At 41.1% G+C, this 17422-nt stretch overlaps 1 protein-coding gene, 1 long non-coding RNA gene and 1 pseudogene across 12 annotated transcripts in view; all 3 read right to left on the reverse strand.

The window, feature by feature from the left end:
- LOC129025288 (uncharacterized) overlaps positions 1 to 17422 on the reverse strand; it is a 136369-nt gene that overhangs the window by 99521 nt on the left and 19426 nt on the right. For 10 of the 11 annotated variants that reach the window (XR_010125546.1, XR_008497196.2, XR_010125549.1 and 7 more), the window contains exons 3-4: positions 11318 to 11383; positions 675 to 812 (exon numbers count right to left, since the gene is read on the reverse strand). This is a non-coding gene — a long non-coding RNA (uncharacterized LOC129025288). The remainder of the gene's footprint in view (positions 1 to 674; positions 813 to 11317; positions 11384 to 17422) is intronic. The other variant, XR_010125551.1, reaches the window with a different exon arrangement.
- LOC134737538 (MAPK regulated corepressor interacting protein 2-like) lies at positions 1973 to 2589 on the reverse strand. The gene has a single exon (XM_063660867.1). The coding sequence runs from the start codon at positions 2464 to 2466 to the stop codon at positions 1984 to 1986; it is 483 nt and encodes a 160-aa protein (XP_063516937.1). The 5' UTR covers positions 2467 to 2589; the 3' UTR covers positions 1973 to 1983.
- On the reverse strand, positions 9603 to 10061 carry LOC129025289 (probable hydrolase PNKD; annotated as a pseudogene).

Genomic DNA, 17422 nt, shown 5'->3' on the forward strand with positions numbered 1-17422 from the left:
GACAACCAGGGAGTCCTCCTCCATTTTCTCAGTTTATGTGATGAATTGTCAGAAAGTGTTTGGTAGAAGTAGGAAGAGAAGGCCAAGACAGCGCACATCATTGTATGTAATACATTGTTCCACAGGGCATGATACATATACTTACATCTGTATAAACTCCCATTAGAAGTTACACAGTTTTGGGGCAGACGCAGTGGCTCATGCCTGTAATCCCAACACTTTGGGAGGCCGAGGCCGAGGCCTGTGGATCACTTGAGATCAGGAGTTGAGACCAGCCCGGCCAACATGGTGAAACCCTGTCTCTACTAAAAATACAAAGATGAGCCAGGTGTGGTGGCCCACACCTGTAGTCCCAGCTACTCAGGAGGCTGAGGCAGGGGAATTGCTTGAACCCGGGAGGTGGAGGTTGCAGTGAGCCGAGATCACGCCACTGCACTCCAGCCTGGGCGACAGAATGAGTGAGACTCTGTCTCAAAAAAAAAAAAAAAGATAATTACACAGTTTTAAAAATTGTCCTCTGTTTAACAGTGAATAATTTATATTTCCACATGTTCCTATGCCATTAAATATTTTTCAGCTTCTTCTTGTGACTTGAGTGTGTGTGTGTGTGTGTGTGCCTGCATGCGTGTGTGTGTGTGTTACCTCTTATCTCTTAGGTATCGGTCTTACAATACCTTCTTATTAGCAATGGTGTTTGCAAGCCAGGTACAGTCTCATGTTCTTGTAGTTTCAGCTTCTTGGGAGGCTGAGGCAGGAGAATAGCTTGGGCCCAGGAGCAGAGCAGCTTGAAGAACATAGTGACACCTTAGTCTCTAAAAAAAAAAAAAAAAATTTAAAAAGAATGATGTTTGCCACGTAGTTCAAAAATAATCTTGTGTACATCAAGAAGAATAACACCATCATAAAATCTGTTAAGACAACCGATAACATTTTGGGATATTTTCTTCCATACTTTTCAATGTATACATACATACGCCTACTATATTTTGGTTCACACAAAAAATAAATCTATATTAAAATTGGATTAATCTGTACATTGTGGTTTGGATCAGACCAGATGTGTATTCTGACAAAGTTTTGAAGGGAAAGTATTTGCTTGCATTAAATGCATGTACAAATTCTCCTTAACATCTTGTTTTGTATAAATAAGTACATACACACATACATACGGATATAGGCACAGAGCATGGTAACTGAAATGATTACCATGACTAATCATAACTATGGTTAGTAAACATGTGTACACACATAGGTGTATATATACCATAAATGAGTGGTCTCTCAATCCCAATAGGAAATGACTTTTAAAATGGTTTTATCACACATTCACGTCTTCTACTGGTCATATAAGAACTTCTCTATTTAAAGTTCCCATGTATTTGTATGTCCAGTGTTCAAATATGTTCTCTACATTTCTTGTAGCTTAAACATTTGCAAACTTGTTAAATATTCTTAAAGATTATTCTTAAATATTTTGTGGGATGCTAGGTTTTTTTTAAGAGTGCCTTCCTGTTTTTGGCATTTCTCGAAATTAGATCTGCTTATTTACAATATTTTCAGATACAGTAGCCCTGTATAAAGAAAAGCAGGTAGATCATAGTTAATGCCACCACCAAGAAACAAGTAATTTCAAAATGCGGATCTATTATCAGTATTCCCTTTCACTTTTCTTTCTTTCTTTCTTTCTTTTTTTTTTTTTTTTGGCAGTTTCTCGACTTTATTAGCCTGGAGCTCCTCTCCTACATCCCCAGGGGCTGGTCTCTGGTCCCTGGGCACAGTGAGCAGGACTGAGGTCAGACGGGTTCGGCTCTTGGCCATAGCAGCTTGGGACAGCTGGGCCAAGGGAACAACAGGTGCAAAAGTCCAAATGCTGGCACTTCAGGTGTGGCCGGCACCCAGCGAGGCGCAACAGTGGATGGGCTGGACGCCATGCTCCTCTCCTGGCGATAGGTAGACCATAGCAGCGCTCCCTCCCAGCAGCCGCTAGGAACAGCTGGTGATTCTAGCCAGGAAGTGCTGCGCCCACCACTTGTCCAGGTCAATGGGCACGAAGTTCTGCAGCCGGGGATTGGGGATCCTCTCCACGTACTGCACAGGCCTTGGCCCGCCCTCACTGGCTGGGCCACCATCCAGCTGCTGCTGCACCTGCTGCCAGCCTTCGGACACAAAGCGGACATTCTCCTTGTGGGCCAGTGTGTAGGTCTCCTGGGTCACCTGGAGGGATGGGGACTTGGAGGGGGCCGGCCGGCCATTCACACGATTGAACACAAGCCTTGGCCCTGGACTCGACAGGGGCCAGGGTCCCGGCGGCTGCGCGAAGGGCTGCGCCCGCTGGGGCTGCAAGGTCGGCGGCGCGGGCTGCCGGCGTTTCAGGAGCTCGTGGAGCTGGCCCTCCACCTGCTGCTGCGTGAGACCTGTGCGGCGCTGCGCGACCAGCTTGCTGGGCCCGTTGGTGATGGTGTACATGGCGCGCCGCTCCCAGACCGCCACCGGCCCCCCACCAGATCCCAATATTCCGTTTTTCTATGTTTCGAAGAAATATAAATTACTGAATTCCATCTGTGGTCAATAAGGATTTTGCACCAACTTTTTCAGCACACGTTTGTTCTTGATTGCTTCTCAAATTATGAATATCAGTTTTTTGAGAAATCTCTTAGAATATTCAAATCTATGAAGGACAAACAAAAACACTTCATCGTAAATCCCATTTTCATGAAGCAACCACCATCAGCAGCTTGATGGCTACATGCATTCAAATATTATAAATGGGTTCTATGATTGTTCATGAGAGGTGATACTATTTAACTAAAGCGATGAGGCTTATTAATATACTCCCTTATTTGCACAACAAAGTGTTCAACATACACACACAATCACATTAATTACTCCCTTCAATTCCATCCTCATCAAACTATAGGTAGTATTTATTGCCTTGAATATTTCACACAATATTAGGTAATGGGAAATTTCCAATAGTATGGAGTAACTAATAGTACTTTATTGCTAACTCTCATAACATTTCTTTATTGTTCAAAAATAACAATGACTCAACTAGTGCTCAAATCCTAAGGATGATATAAACATTTGGCAAAAAAATGAAAAATTGAACAATTATAGCAGAAGTTAATGAGGCATATTCTCTATCACATAAACTCAATCAAAATTCAATTACTGTTTTTCTCAACTGCATTTAGCTCATTCTTCTATTTGCATTTTATTGGGGGGTAGAGGGAATGTACATGTGCAGGATTTTTTTTTGTTATAAACATCAAATAACACCCTTTATGTGAAATTTCCTTCTAATTTAATATTTTTCCTTCTATCATTTTTCTCAGGTTTTATATAGAAAGGCTACTTAAAATGTCACTAAACATACTTCAGCTAATTGGATTTTGTGTTAAATAATAATTTGTTAGAAGTTTTAAATTTTCTTGACTAGTAAGAGCAAGACATTTAATCATCCCAGCATGTAAACAGTGCTGTTTATTTTTAGATAAAAACATGGTATTACTCAGAATGTTATCAGTACTAAGCCTTATTTGTCAATGTGTCAAGCCTTCATTATAAATAAAAGTAAAACTGGAAAATGTGCTCTCAAAAACTCAGCTTTAGAGAAGTAGACACTGTTAGTTGTTTTGTTTGAATTTTTTCAATTTACAGATACATTACAATGTGCATATTGGCTCTGTAGAATACATACATGTTTAGACGTTTGGTTCAAGGTTATCACATGTTAGAAGTAAAATGCCCTTGACTTTGCCATTTCTCTTACCTAGTGTTAGCAAACTTACATGGTTTGATCCCCAAGGTCCAACTGTTTGCTTTTCTCCCTAAATCAGAGGCAGGGAATGTCTCTGCCAATCAGGCCACAGAGAATGGAATTCAGACTTTGTAAAGGCTGAAGGGACTACCTAAGGAGCCTAACTCATCTAGTCAAGGCTTTCTGTGAGTGTTCTTTAGATGATATATGAAGGGAAGGTTAGAGGTCATTTTTCTCTTTCACTAAATACCTAGAAGACCTCGTGCTTTGCTTCCCAGAGCCTCTGCAAGGCACTGCTGTGTGTCAGTACACCTATGTCCATAGGCCATCCTTGAAATCAACCATGATAAGTCTAAAAGAGTTAGGCACAGGCCAGGATGTCACAAAAACCAGTTCCCTTCTCCTGGTACAGCATGGTCTACATGGTAGGTGATGGAATCTTACCTTTCAAGGTAAGATATATTTTTATATCTTTTAGGTCTAGTTGACTCATAACTTTGTTCACATTCTCTAATTCCTTAATGATCTTCAGTTTAGTTGTTTCATCCATTATTTAAGGTGGGGTATTGGGCTGGGTGACGTGGCTCATGCCTGTAATCCTAGCACTTTGGGAGGCTGAGGCGGGCAGACCACTCGAGGCCAAGAGTTCAAGACCAGCATGGCCAAAATAGTGAAACCCCTTCTCTGCTAAAAATAAAAAAAATTAGCTGGGCATGTTGGCACATGCTTGTAATCCCAGCTACTCAGGAGGCTGAGACATAGGAATCGCTTGAACCCAGGAGGCAGAGATTGCAGCCAAGATGGTGCCACTACACTCCAGCCTGGGTGACAGAGTGAGAGACTCTGTCTCTAAATAAATAAATAAAGTGGGGTATTGAAGTCACCAACTTACTTTTTAGAACTCTATTTTTTCCTTTAGTTCTGTTCAGTTTTTGCCTCATGTATTTGGGGACTCTTGTAAAATAAATATGTATGTTTAATTAGTACATCTTGACAGACTGACCTTATCATTATATAATGTCCATCTTTGTCTCTTGAAACAATTATTGTCTTAAGGTATATTTTGTCTGGTATCAGTACAGTCAGACCAATTTTCTTTTGGTTGCTTTTTACATGAAATATTTTTTCATGCTATTACTATTAACCATTTGTGAATTGGATCTAAAGCCAACTCTTTTAGACAGCATAGAATTGGATGTTCTAAAAAATCCATTCTGCCAATCTTTGCCTTGGAGTTTAATCCATTTAAAGTAATTACTGGTAAAGAGGGACTTATTCCTGCTATTTTGCTATATATTTTCTGTATGTCTTATAGCTTTTTTCTCAATTCCATAATTCCTACCTTCTTTTGTGATTAATTGATCTTTTCTAGTGCACCATTTTTATTCCTTTCTATTTCCTTTTCTCTATATACTAATTTTTTTCTTTATGGTTATCCTGCAGAATACAATTAATATCTTAATTTTAGAGCAATCAATTTTTATTAAACTACAAAGTAGTTTATATAGTACATAAAACCTGCTCCTTTAAAGCTCTAATCCCTTTTGTGTTATTTTTACAAACTACATCATTAAACATTGTGTACCTATTAATGCAGACTTATAATTATCATTTCATGCATTTGTTTTTAAAATCATATGGGAGGAAAAGGGAATTATAAACCAAAAATATAATTCTTCTGGCTTTTTTATGTATCTATGTAGCTACCCTTTTCTTTGTTCCTTATTTCTTCATATGGTTTTGAGTTACTATCTAGCATCTTTTCATTTCATCCTGAGAGACTCCGTTTTGCATTTCTGTTATGGGAGGTCTACTATTGGCAGAATCTGTAAGTTTTTTTCTATCTAGGAATGTCTTAATTTCTCCTTCATTTCTGAAAGTTAGTCTTGGGGGATATGGAATTATTGACAAGTTTGTTTGCTTTTAGAACTTTAAATATGTTATCCCACTGCCTTTTGGCTTCCATGGTTTCTGAAGAAAAACTGGCTGCTAATCTTATTGAGGAGTCCTTGTATACAATTAAGGCCTTTCTCTTATGATGCTTTCAAGATTCTTGCTTTGTCTTTGTCTTATGACAGCAGGATTATAAGCTTTCTCATTGTAGATTTCTTCGTGTTTATCTTACATGGAGTTTGTTGAGCTTCTTGCATGTTTATATTCATGTGTTTCAATTGCTCTAGCTTCACATTCACTGACTTTTTTCTAACTGTTCTAATCTGCTGTTGGAAACTTCCAGTGATCTTTTTTTTTCATTTCAGTTTCTGTACTTTTCAGTTCCAAAAGTTCTATTTGTTTTTTTAAAAAAATAATTTCTCTCTCTTTATTGATATTCTCTACTTGGTGAGACATTATTCTCTTGGTTTGCTTTAGTTCTTTGTATTTCATTTATGGTAACACTTTGAGCATATTTAAGAGAGTTGACATAACTCTTTTCTAGTAAGCCCAATGCCTGGGCTTCCTTCTGCACAGTTTCTATGAATTTCTCTTTTCCCTGTGAGTAGGCCATACCTTCTTGTTTTCTTTTCATGTCTTATTTTTTCTTTATCATTAAAAATTAGATGTTTTGGGCCGGGTGCGGTGGCTCACGCCTGTAATCCCAGCACTTTGGGAGGCTGAGGTGGGCAGATCACGAGGTCAGGAGATCAAGACCATCCTGGCCAACATGGTGAAACCCGTCTCTACTAAAAATACAAAAATTAGCTGGGCATGGTGGCATGCGCCTGTAGTCCCAGATACTCGGGAGGCTGAGGCAGGAGAATGACTTGAACCCGGGAGGCGGAGGTTGCAGTGACCCAAGACCGCGCCAGTGCACTCCAGCCTGGTGACAGAGCAAGACTCCATCTCAAAAAATAAATAAATAAATAAATAAATAAAAATAAATAAAAATTAGATGTTTTGATACCATACTGTATCAACTCTGGAAATTAGATTTCTAAACACACTTGCCTCCCCACCCCATGGGGTTAGTTGATAGCATTTGTGTGTTGTCATTTGTTATTTGCTTTTTTAGTAACTTTTCTTAAATATTTTTGTAAAGTCTGTATTTTTATCATTTGTGGCCACTGGAGTCAGTGTTCTGATAGCTTAGTGGTCACCTAGTACTCTGACAGTTTCCTTAAACATGTGGAGCCTAAGAAAGAAAGAGAAGTAGCCGGGTGCGGTGGCTCATGCCTATAATCCCAGTACTTTGGGAGGCTGAGGCAGGTGGATCGCCTGAGGTCGGGAGTTCGAGGCTAGCCTGGTCAACATGGTGAAACCCCGTCTCTACTAAAAATACAAAAATTAGCTAGGCATGGTGGTGCAAGCCTCTAATCCCAGCTACTCTGGAGGCTGAGGCAGGAGAATCGCTTGAACCTGGGAGGCGGAGGTTCAGTGAGCCGAGATCGTGCCATTGTACTCCAGCCTGGGCTACAAGAGTGAAACTCCGTCTCAAAAAAAAAAAAAAAAAAGAAAAATGAAAGAAAGATAAGTATTCTCTAAGTCCTTGAAGACTGGCTCTGTGTGTTGGGGCACTCTTTCAACTAGCCAGGCTGTAGTCTTCACTTCTAGCTTGCAAGGGGCCTGAAAGCTAGTGAGATCTGAGACCTTAAGGTCTTCTCAGGCATTTTCTGAATAATTGTCCAGCCCTGCGCATGTGCATGGCTTTCTTATTTCTCTAGTATATACAAGAACATTTTAAAGTTCTTATTCACCCAAGTATTTCCTTTCATAGCCTCTTCCTTCCTATGCTTTTCCATCTGTTTATTGTTTATTTTAACTGTTGTCCCTTGCCCCAGACTCTTATAGCCAATACTTGTGTCTTTAAGTTTTTTCAACACATGCCCCTCAGGAGTAGTTCCAAACTTGGAAACACTCCAAGTGAGGCAAAACAAAAGCAAGCTCTTACACCAATCCTTTAGGGAGCCAAAAGACAGGTCAAACTGGAATGCAACAATTCTTTGAGAATAAGTTCTGTATTATACCTATGCACGAGGGTAGGAGCTATACTGAAGGCACTGTGGAGGCTGGGGGATGGTAGACAGGCAATTTAAAATGCCGCAGCTTTCTTGCTCTCTCACCACAAAGCAGCCACTTATTTCTTTACCAAGGCTTCCCTGGGTGTTGTAAGTTTTTGACAAGCTCTAGAGTTCTGTAAAAGTGGATTCTGACACTTCTTTCTTTCTTTTTTTTTGAGACGGAGTCTCGCTGTGGAGTGCAGTGGAGCGATCTCGGCTCACTGCAAGCTCCACCTCCCAGGTTCACGCCATTCTCCTGCCTCAGCCTCCCGAGTACCTGGGACTACAGGTGCCCGCCACCACGCCCAGCTAATTTTTTGTATTTTTAGTAGAGACAGGGTTTCACCGTGTTAGCCAGGATGGTCTCGATCTCCTGACCTCGTGATCCACCCGCCTCGGCCTCCCAAAGTGCTGGGATTACAGGCGTCAGCCACGGCGCCCAGCCGACACTTCTTTCTAGTTCATGCCTGGCTCGTTGTTGCTTTTGTGGAGGGATGATGTGCGAACGTGTCCTCCTTCATGATCTTCAGTGACATCATTTTTGCCACCTGATTTTTGCACTTCTAGAAATAATCATTTCTTTGCAATGTTCCTTCTACAACAGGCATGTATGAAGTCATAGAGTGATATCACAAGGAATGACACCTCTGGCAGGCAAGGACTTGGAAATGTGTGTTCATTTTCAATCCTTTTCACTGTCTGTGTTGAAATAAATGATAAATATTATTTAACAGCTTAGTCATATGTAAAACATCTAAACTAGATTGAATTATACTTCAGTTTTTGTTTATGCTTGGCTAACATATTTGGATTACTTTTTCTCCGTCTGTTTTTTTCATATCTACTCCTTTAGACATTTCATTACTTCTTGGTTTGGCTACGTGGCCCCAATTCTCTTCAATTCCTCCTGGCCGCAGGCAGTGAATCTCTAGATGTTTGACCTGAGATCCTCAGCAAGCACACTTGCCTCTGCAATGTCATCTGGAATTGGCCTGTTCTTTGTGTTCTGACACAGCTGCCACAAGAAACCAACGTCCCATAGCTTCCTTGAGGAGTCCTTATATATAATAAGGCCTTCATCATAGGATGGTGGTACCACGTGAAAGCCTGCTAACTCTTGCTCCAAGGGGCAGGAATAGGAGACAGATGCCCACAAGAGCTTGCATTTGTGTTTGAGTGGGTCCCTCCAGTCCTGACCACACCAGGAGGAAGTGAGGCACCGCCCCACGACTTCTGTGCCAGTACCGCCTGGCAGCTGAAGGTTCACTCCAAGCCCCTCACTCTCCAGGTTTTATACCAAAATACCACCAACGTCTAGGTCTCTGTTAAGGCCTTAGAAGAGAAGGCAAGGAGGCTCAGCATGGAGCCCCAGCCTCTTCCATCTACCCACAGACCAGACCTTCCCCAACAGCTGGGCCTCAAGGGAAGAACGCTGTAATGGCGTATTCTGTCTTTAAATGATTTCCTCACAGGGGCAGTAGTGCTGCATATTTTCAAGGAAGCCTGCCTTGGGGCACTCTTCTCCCGCCCTTCCTGTGTGAAAAAACGTCACTCAGAGACAAAGGCGCCACCAAACATGGCTGCCTTGCATTTTGCCCAGTTTGGGGCGACCTGCTCATACTGCTGGAATTTTGCTTTTGTTTCCATCTTAAATCAAACCAAGGCCTAAACTACCCACTTTTTTTTCCCCCACTAAACACTCAATAACTTTATTTGCCTTTGGTTGGCTCCTGGGTGTGGGGCGGGGTAGGGGTTGGCAGCAGCCTGGGCTTCGTGCGCCCTCTGGTGGACCTCAGAGGCAAGAACTGGAATCCCGGCCAAACCTGAGGACTTCACAGTCAATACAGTTTAGGAGAGTTGCATCATTCCTCAGGTCTGCATCCCAGACCCAACAACAGTGGACGGGGCACGTTGGGAGGAGGCCCTGAACCTCTGGCTGTCATACTCGCCCATGTTGGACACCCGCATGTTCTGCCGAGCCTTCATCTGCTTCACATGGTCCTTGTTCACTTCCTGCTTGGTGAGGATGAAGAGAAGGATACCACAAGGGAAGCCGATGGCCCAGGCCAGTCCCACAGCTTTCATGGGGTTCTTGCCCCTCTTTCTGGGAATGTATTCCATCTCGGGGGATAGGAGTTCAGGTTCCTCCCTGCCCTCTGGGGAGCTGTGGGTTTGCAGTGCCTGGGTCCTGTTATGGGAAGCCTTGTTAGCTGTGGCTTCTGCGAGAATCCCCCGGAGGACGCGGGCATTTCTTGCCCTCCATCCCCCAGGCCCTTCAGCGCCTTAGCAGCTACCACCACCGCCATGTTCAGATCCCACCCTAAACCACCCACTTTTATCAGGCAATATTGTCTTTCAAGAACTCAATTTCCACTTAACCTAGTCTTTGCAGTTCTGCTCTTAACTCAGTTTTACATCTCAAGCATTTTCCCTACATGATCAAATTGTTTACGTCTAGGGGCAAGTCTCAAGGAGCTAGGCCTAGGAGGAAGAAGACAATTTTGAAAAATTAAGGGCAGGATTGGGGCATTTCTAGGCAGCAGGCCACATGTTCCTTAACTTGGCTTGCTATTGTTAAAGTGAAAATAATTCCGGCACTTGTTAAAGTGATAAGGAAGACTATTCAAGACTACTGCAATAGGGACATTGCAATAGGTGAGAAATAGATCAGTCTCCATTCTGAGCATAGCAAAGACAGCTGGAGATTTATAGTCAAGGAGCAGAGTGAGGGGGGGTCAGTGCATGGAACATCACAGAGAGGAGACATCAAGGGTAGGGGAATTCTTGCCAAACTGAGTTAAGATTCTTATTAAAACTGGACTAGGCAAGCCAAAGACAGGACTCAAGAATGAGCTCAGTCAAAAAGAGGGCTCAGAGGAGCCTATCTACAAGTTGGTCAAGGAGATAGCCTTTGTCAATATTCATGCCCTCAAGGAGTCTTTCTGCATTTACGGGATTAGACTCTGTAAAATGAGAGGCACCTGTTTGCTTGGAGCCCTAAGAGGAAGGCTTAGATACCGCTCATCACTTCATGCCATAAATGCCCACTTTGAGTAGTATACATATATAAATATGTATAAACCCCAATCAGAAGTTACTAAAAGGTTGTCTCATGATTTCATCTTTTAACATGGGAACACAAGCACTTTCTCATATCATTAATTTTGTGCCTTATATTTTAAAATTTTTATTTCATTTTATTTTTGTTTGTTTTCATTGTATTTCTTCTCATTTGAAATTAGTTAGTTTTCTCAGAAAGTTAAGGAAAATATTCATTGAAATAAATGACAAATATTACTGAACAGCTTAGTCATATTTCAACTTGTTAAATAGATTTAGGCATAATTCAGTTTTTGTTTATGGTTGGCTATAATATTTGGACCATTTCTCCTCCATATCTCTCCAATGGAAACAAAATATATAGGACGAAATACAAAATTATCCTTAAAGGTGTCAAAGAATTCACAAAAGAGAAAGTCTCAGATTAAAACTCTATAAACAGAGAGAATTAACGGGAACACCAGATTACCCAGTCTCTTTGGCCTTTAGGGTATTTGCTTACCTGGGTAGTATTGGCCTTCATTTTCAGGGACCTCACAGGTGGCAAAGAGCAGAAGATAGAAAAAACCTGAAGGGAAGTATAACGATTAAAAAATAAAACACACTTAAGGATTTTCCTTTAACACAAGCACTTATCCCACATGGTTACAGGTTGGTTCTATGAATTCTTTTTTTTTTTTTTTTTTTTAAGATGGAGTTTCACTCTTTGTGCCCAGGCTGGAGTGCAATGTTGCGATCCCGGCTCACTGCAACCTCCACCTCCTGGGTTCAAGTGATTCTCCTGCCTCAGCCTCCCAAGTAGCTGGGGTTACAGGTGCATGCCACCATGCCTGGCTAATTTTTGTATTTTTAGTAGAGATGGGGTTTCGCCATGTTGGCCAGGCTGGTCTCTAACTCCTGACTTCAGGTGATCCGCCTGCCTGGGCCTCCCAAAGTGCTGGGATTACAGGCAGGAGCCACCATGCCCGTCCGGTTTTATGAATTTTTAAGCAAAAGATGATTCCAATCTTATTCGAAATATTTTAGAGGGGAAATAGAGATGAATTACTCCCCAACATATTCTGAGCAACTTTTATAACATTGGTATCTAAATCAAACACAGATTGTGACTGAAGACAAAAATACAAACTCACTTCAATTATAAGTGGAGACTTAAAAATTGAAAGATATGAGCATGTTTAATCCATAGTTCTGTAAAAGACAATAAACTATGATCAACTTGGATTTATCTCATGACCGAAAGGGAGTTAAAACATTGCAAAAAGACTAAATGTCATACATCACTTTTCCAAATAAAGGAGAAAAGTATATGGTCATCTCAATTGATGCAGAAAAATAAAAATATTTGGTAAATTCAACAGCACTTACAATATAAACTTTTAGGAAGCCATGAATATAAAGGAACTTCCATAATCTGGTTTATTGTATCATTTAATCATTGCTCTGTGAAAAACTATTTTTTAACTCAGTGGCTTAAAAAACAAGCACTTATCATAGCTCAAAAATCTACAAGTAAGGCCAAGTGTGGTGGCTCACGCCTGTAATCCCAGCACTTTGGGAGGCTGAGGTAGGCGGATCACCTGAGGTCAGGACTTCGAGACAGCCTGGCCAACGTGGTGAAACCCTGTCGCTACTAAAATTACAAAAATTAGCTGGGCGTGGTGGCATGCCCCTGTAGTCCCAGCTACTCGGGAGGCTGAGGCAGGAGATTTGCTTGAAACCGGGAGGCACAGATTGCAGTGAGCCAAGATCATGCCACTGCACTCCAGCCTGGGTGACAGAGAAAGACTCTGTCTCAAAAAACAACAAAACAAAAAAAACTACAAATATACTGTGTTGTTGTTATCATGGTCTTGCCTGGATTGTCAAGCATCTGGCATCAGCACTGGGTCAGGTTGGCAGCTCTGCTAATGCTATCTCTTACATGTTTGGGGGTAAATTCACTGTAGAGACTGCTGGTCTCTCCTCCCCATCCTGCAACAGGCCAGCCTGAGCATATTCATACGCTGGTAGCAGGTTTGCAAGGGAAAGTGGAAGCACACAAGTCTTGTGAGACTCAGAGCTGACACACCATGACTTCAGAATTTTATTAACTAAATCAAGTCACAAAGACAGCCCAGATTCAAGAAATAGGGAAAAAGAGTCCACCTTTTTCCTGGAAAAGGAACTGAAAATTCACATTCACCCTTGGAGGAGAATCTAGGATGTTTTCACATTCAATCTAGTAGAGCTATCTACAGAAACCTACATCTAACATAATGCTTAATGGGAAAATAGCTAAAGAATTCCTTTCACAGCCACGAATAATAGAAGGCTACTCAATTATAGCAATTCCACCAAATAGAGTCCTGAAGGCAATGAAAAAAGAAAAATGCAATGAAAACAGGATTAGAAAAGAAGAAAAGTAAAATGTCATATATATTATATAATTTTATACATGTGTAAAATAAGAGAATACATCAAACTGGGCATAAGATCAATATATAAAAGTAAACTGTATTTCTATATAGCAAAGGGCATTAGAAAACATAAATTTAAAGAAGACACCATGTGCAACAGCACCAATAACTATAAATTTACTAGGGATAGGCCGGGCTCGGTGGCTCACGCCTGTAATCCCAGCACTTTGAGAGGCCGAGGCGAGTGGATCACCTGAGGTCAGGAGTTCGAGATCAGCCTGGTCAACATGGGGAAACCCTGTCTCTACTAAAAATACAAAAAAATTGGCCAGGTGTGGTGGCAGGCATCTGTTATCCCAGTTACTTGGGAGGCTGAGGCAAGAGAATCACTTGAATCCGGGAGGCGGAGGTTGCAGTGAGCTGAGATCGTGCCATTGCACTGGGGCAACAAGAACGAAACTCCGTCTCAAAAAAACAAACAAAAATAAATTAACTAGGAATAAAAGATGTGTAAGACTTTTCATTTGAAAATCATGTAAAATTGCTAAGTAGGCCAGGCACGGTGGCTCATTCCTGTAATCCCAGCACTTTGGGAGGCCTAGGCGGGCAGATCACCTGAGGTCGGGAGTTCGAGACTAGCCTGACCACCATGGAGAAACCCGGTCTCTACTAAAAATACAAAATTAGCCAGGTGTGGTGGCACATGCCTGTAATCCCATCTACTTGGGAGGCTGAGGCAGGAGAATCGCTTGAACCCGGGAGGTGGAGATTGCGGTGAGCCGAGATCATGGCATTGCACTCCAGCCTGGGCAACAAGAGTGAAACCCTGTCTCAAAAAAAAAAAAAAAAAAAATTACTAAGTAATAGTAAAGAAGATTGAAATAAATGCAGACACCATGATCAAACATAGGAAAATGCAGTATCATAAAGGTATCAGTTCTATGACAATTGATTTATTGGTTCAATGCTACTCTATTTATCATTGCAAAATGTCCTTCTTTTTATGTTTTCGTGCTTTTCACTTCAAAAGCGCATTTGCCTGATATTAATATTGGTACTGCTACTTTCCTTTGGTGTGATATTTATTTGCCCCAACCTTAATTTTCAAAACTTCCTATAATTCTTGGCTTTAAGTGACTTAATTTTTAAAAGTACTGTATAGGGTTGTTTTTGTTATTGTTTTGCTTTTTGTATTTTAGCCCAGTATAATGACTTCTGTCTTTTGAGGAGATAATTGTGTCCACTCAAGTTTACTGTAATGAAGAAAACACTTAACTTTATTCCTGCCTTCCTACATTATGTTTATTACTTTTTTTTCCACTTCTTGTTTTTGATGTTTGAGTTGTTGATTATATCTTTTTACCAATTGTTAATTTCCATTAATAGTTACCTTCATTTCTCCATGTCCACAAATAGCCACATATTTTTCTAATGTTGCCCGAAACAAAGTACTACAAAGTCCCCCAAAGCACACTATTTCTTAGCTCAAGGTACCTGATATTCTTCCTCAAAACTAACCCAAGATGTTGTGTCCATTAAAATATGTATTCCAATTCGTCCTTTTATATTTTTCCTACTTAAAATATTTGTTAAAATTCTTTAATATTTTTATTCTGTACTCATGTTATTTCCTTTGCAGTATAGTCCCTCAATTATGACTATTTAGAGTGCTTATGTTCTTCATTTATAAAGAGTGTAAGGTCTTTATTCCTGTTTCTCCTTCTTTATCCACTTAAGTTCTCTTTTCTGGAATATTCACTTGGCTAGATTTCTTTTTTTTCTTTTTTTTGAGGTGGAATGTTGTTCTGTCACCTGGGTTGGAGTGCACTGGCGAGATCTCAGCTCACTGCCACCTCTGCCTTCCAGGTTCAAGCGATTCTCCTGCGTCAGCCTCCCGAGTAGCTGGGATTACAGGCGCCCACCACCATGCCAGGCTAATTTTTGTAGTTTTAGTAGAGATGGGGTTTCGCCATGTTGGCCAGGCTGCTCTCGAACTCCTGACCTCAGGTGGTCCACCTGCCTCAGCCTCCCAAAGTGCTGGGATTATAGGCGTGAGCCACCGCGCCCGGCCATGGCTAGATATTTATTCAAGTATTATCCTTATACAGGATATGTGGATGATATATTGTCTGAAGGTTTCCATATGCACAAGGAACTTCTGTTCAGCCTGACTGATGAATAATTTCTTGGCTGGAGACACACAACGCTTATGTTGTATTCTCTCTCTCCCAATAGTCTATAGATGTTATTCCATTGATATTTGTTTTCCAGTGTTACAGAGAAGTCAGAATGCAGTCTCATTCCAATATTTCATTTGTAAGTTTTAATTTTTACCTGGGAAGATTATAAGGTGACCTTTTAATAATTCTAGTATTTTACCAACATATGCTTAGTGCATATCTTTATTCCATTCTATACCATAGTGAGACTCTACAATCTGGGCCTTCTTCAACTGTGGGAAGTTTTCTTCTACTTGTTACCTTAAATTTTGCCTTGTTTATTCTGTTTTTTCCCTATTGTAACATCTTTTAGTAATATGTTAAAACCTTAGATCTTTAAGGTTATTAACTTTTCCTTATTTTTCCCATTGCTTTATTTTTTCCTTTGTTTTGAGATATTTTATGCAGTTGATCCTTCTAGCCTCTCATTCAATGTCAATTGATCTCCCTTTCAAAACTTTTCCTAATGGTTTAGCATTTTCCTAAATAAAGGCTTTTGGGAGGCATCTGAATCTTAATAATTTCATATTTGTTTTTAAATTCAAGTTGTCATTTTTCTCATCTAGCTACTATATTTGCTGATTGAAAGGTTGGCTTGTTCAGAGGCTGTTAGGGGCCTAAGGCTGCTTATGCCGCTTAAGTGGGCTACAATTTATTTTGTTGGAGTTACTAAGTAACAAGTAGCTGAAATTCCACAAGTGGTAGAGTATAAACTGTTCTTCACTCCTGTAAGCTACTGGAATACCACCATCAAGGACAATAGCTAACAAATATCAAAGACTTAACCACGTACCAGGGAATATTCTAAGGATCTGAATACAAATTCATATATTTATTCTTCACAACATCCTTCTAATGTAAGTAGTATGATTCTAGCCACTTAATTAACGAGGACAGATAGCAAAGAAAGTTTTTTTTGTATTTTGTTTTTGTTTTTGTTTTTTTTGTGACGCAGTTTTGCTCTGTTGCCCAGGCTGGAGTGCAGTGGTGTGGTCTCTGCTCACTGCAACCTCCACCTCCTGGGTTCAAGCAATTCTCCTTGGGTTCAAGCGATTCTCCTTCCTTAGCCTCCCAAGTAGCTGAGGTTACAGGCACCTGTCACCATGCCCAGCTAATTTTCTTTTGTGTTTTTAGTAGAGACGGGGTTTCACCATGTTGGTCAGGCTAGTCTTGAACTCCTGACTTTGTGATCCGCCCGCCTCAGCCTCCCAAAGCGCTGGGATTACAGGCATGAGCCATCGTGCCCAGCTGCAAAGAAAGTTTAAATACCTTATGCAAAGTCACAGAAGAATAGTTAGAAACAAATTTTAAAATCGGATTAGTCAGGCTTCAGAATTCACATTCTTAAGATCTAGATTAGGCAAACTGTCAGCTCACTTCCAAGGCACTTTGAGGAAGCCTCCCAACTTTTATTGGTTTTCTTGCATTCTCCAAGTCTCAGGTCCAGGGAGGACTCAGGTAACAAATTCAGTTCTATCTTGTATTCTTGGCATAGGGGAACAACTGGCAAAAATAAGTCCGACTCAGTTGACCTTCCAATTATTAGTCCACCTGTTTATCAGGCCAAGCCCTTTCCACAATCTGTTCCTTTTCATTGCAAGCTTTAAAAGTTCTGGCCGGGTGTGGTGGCTCCCGCCTGCAATTCCAGCACTTTGGGAGGCTGAGGCGGGAGGATCACGAGGTCAAGAGATCAAGACCATCCTGGCCAATGTGGTGAAACCCCTTCTCTACTAAAACAAATACAAAAATTAGCTGGGCTTGGTGGCATGTGCCTGTAGTCCCAGCTACTCAGGAGGCTGAGGCAGAAGAATTGCTTGAACCCAGGAGGCAGAGGTTGCAGTGAGCCGAGATAGCGCCACTGCACTCCAGCCTGGCGAGCAAGCTCAAGGGAGAAATTCCCATAAAGGCCCCACTTATCCCTAGCTACGTATAGGCCCAAGGACCCCTTTGGCTCAGAAAAAAAGATAAATTAGAGTTGGGAATGTAGAA

This window comes from Pongo pygmaeus, chromosome X (genome assembly GCF_028885625.2).
Source record: "Pongo pygmaeus isolate AG05252 chromosome X, NHGRI_mPonPyg2-v2.0_pri, whole genome shotgun sequence".
NCBI lineage: Eukaryota > Metazoa > Chordata > Mammalia > Primates > Hominidae > Pongo > Pongo pygmaeus.

Coding starts and splice junctions, on each gene's coding strand:
- LOC134737538 (XM_063660867.1), bottom strand. CDS start 2,466: ATGTACACCATCACCAACGGGCCCAGCAAGCTGGTCGCGCAGCGCCGC.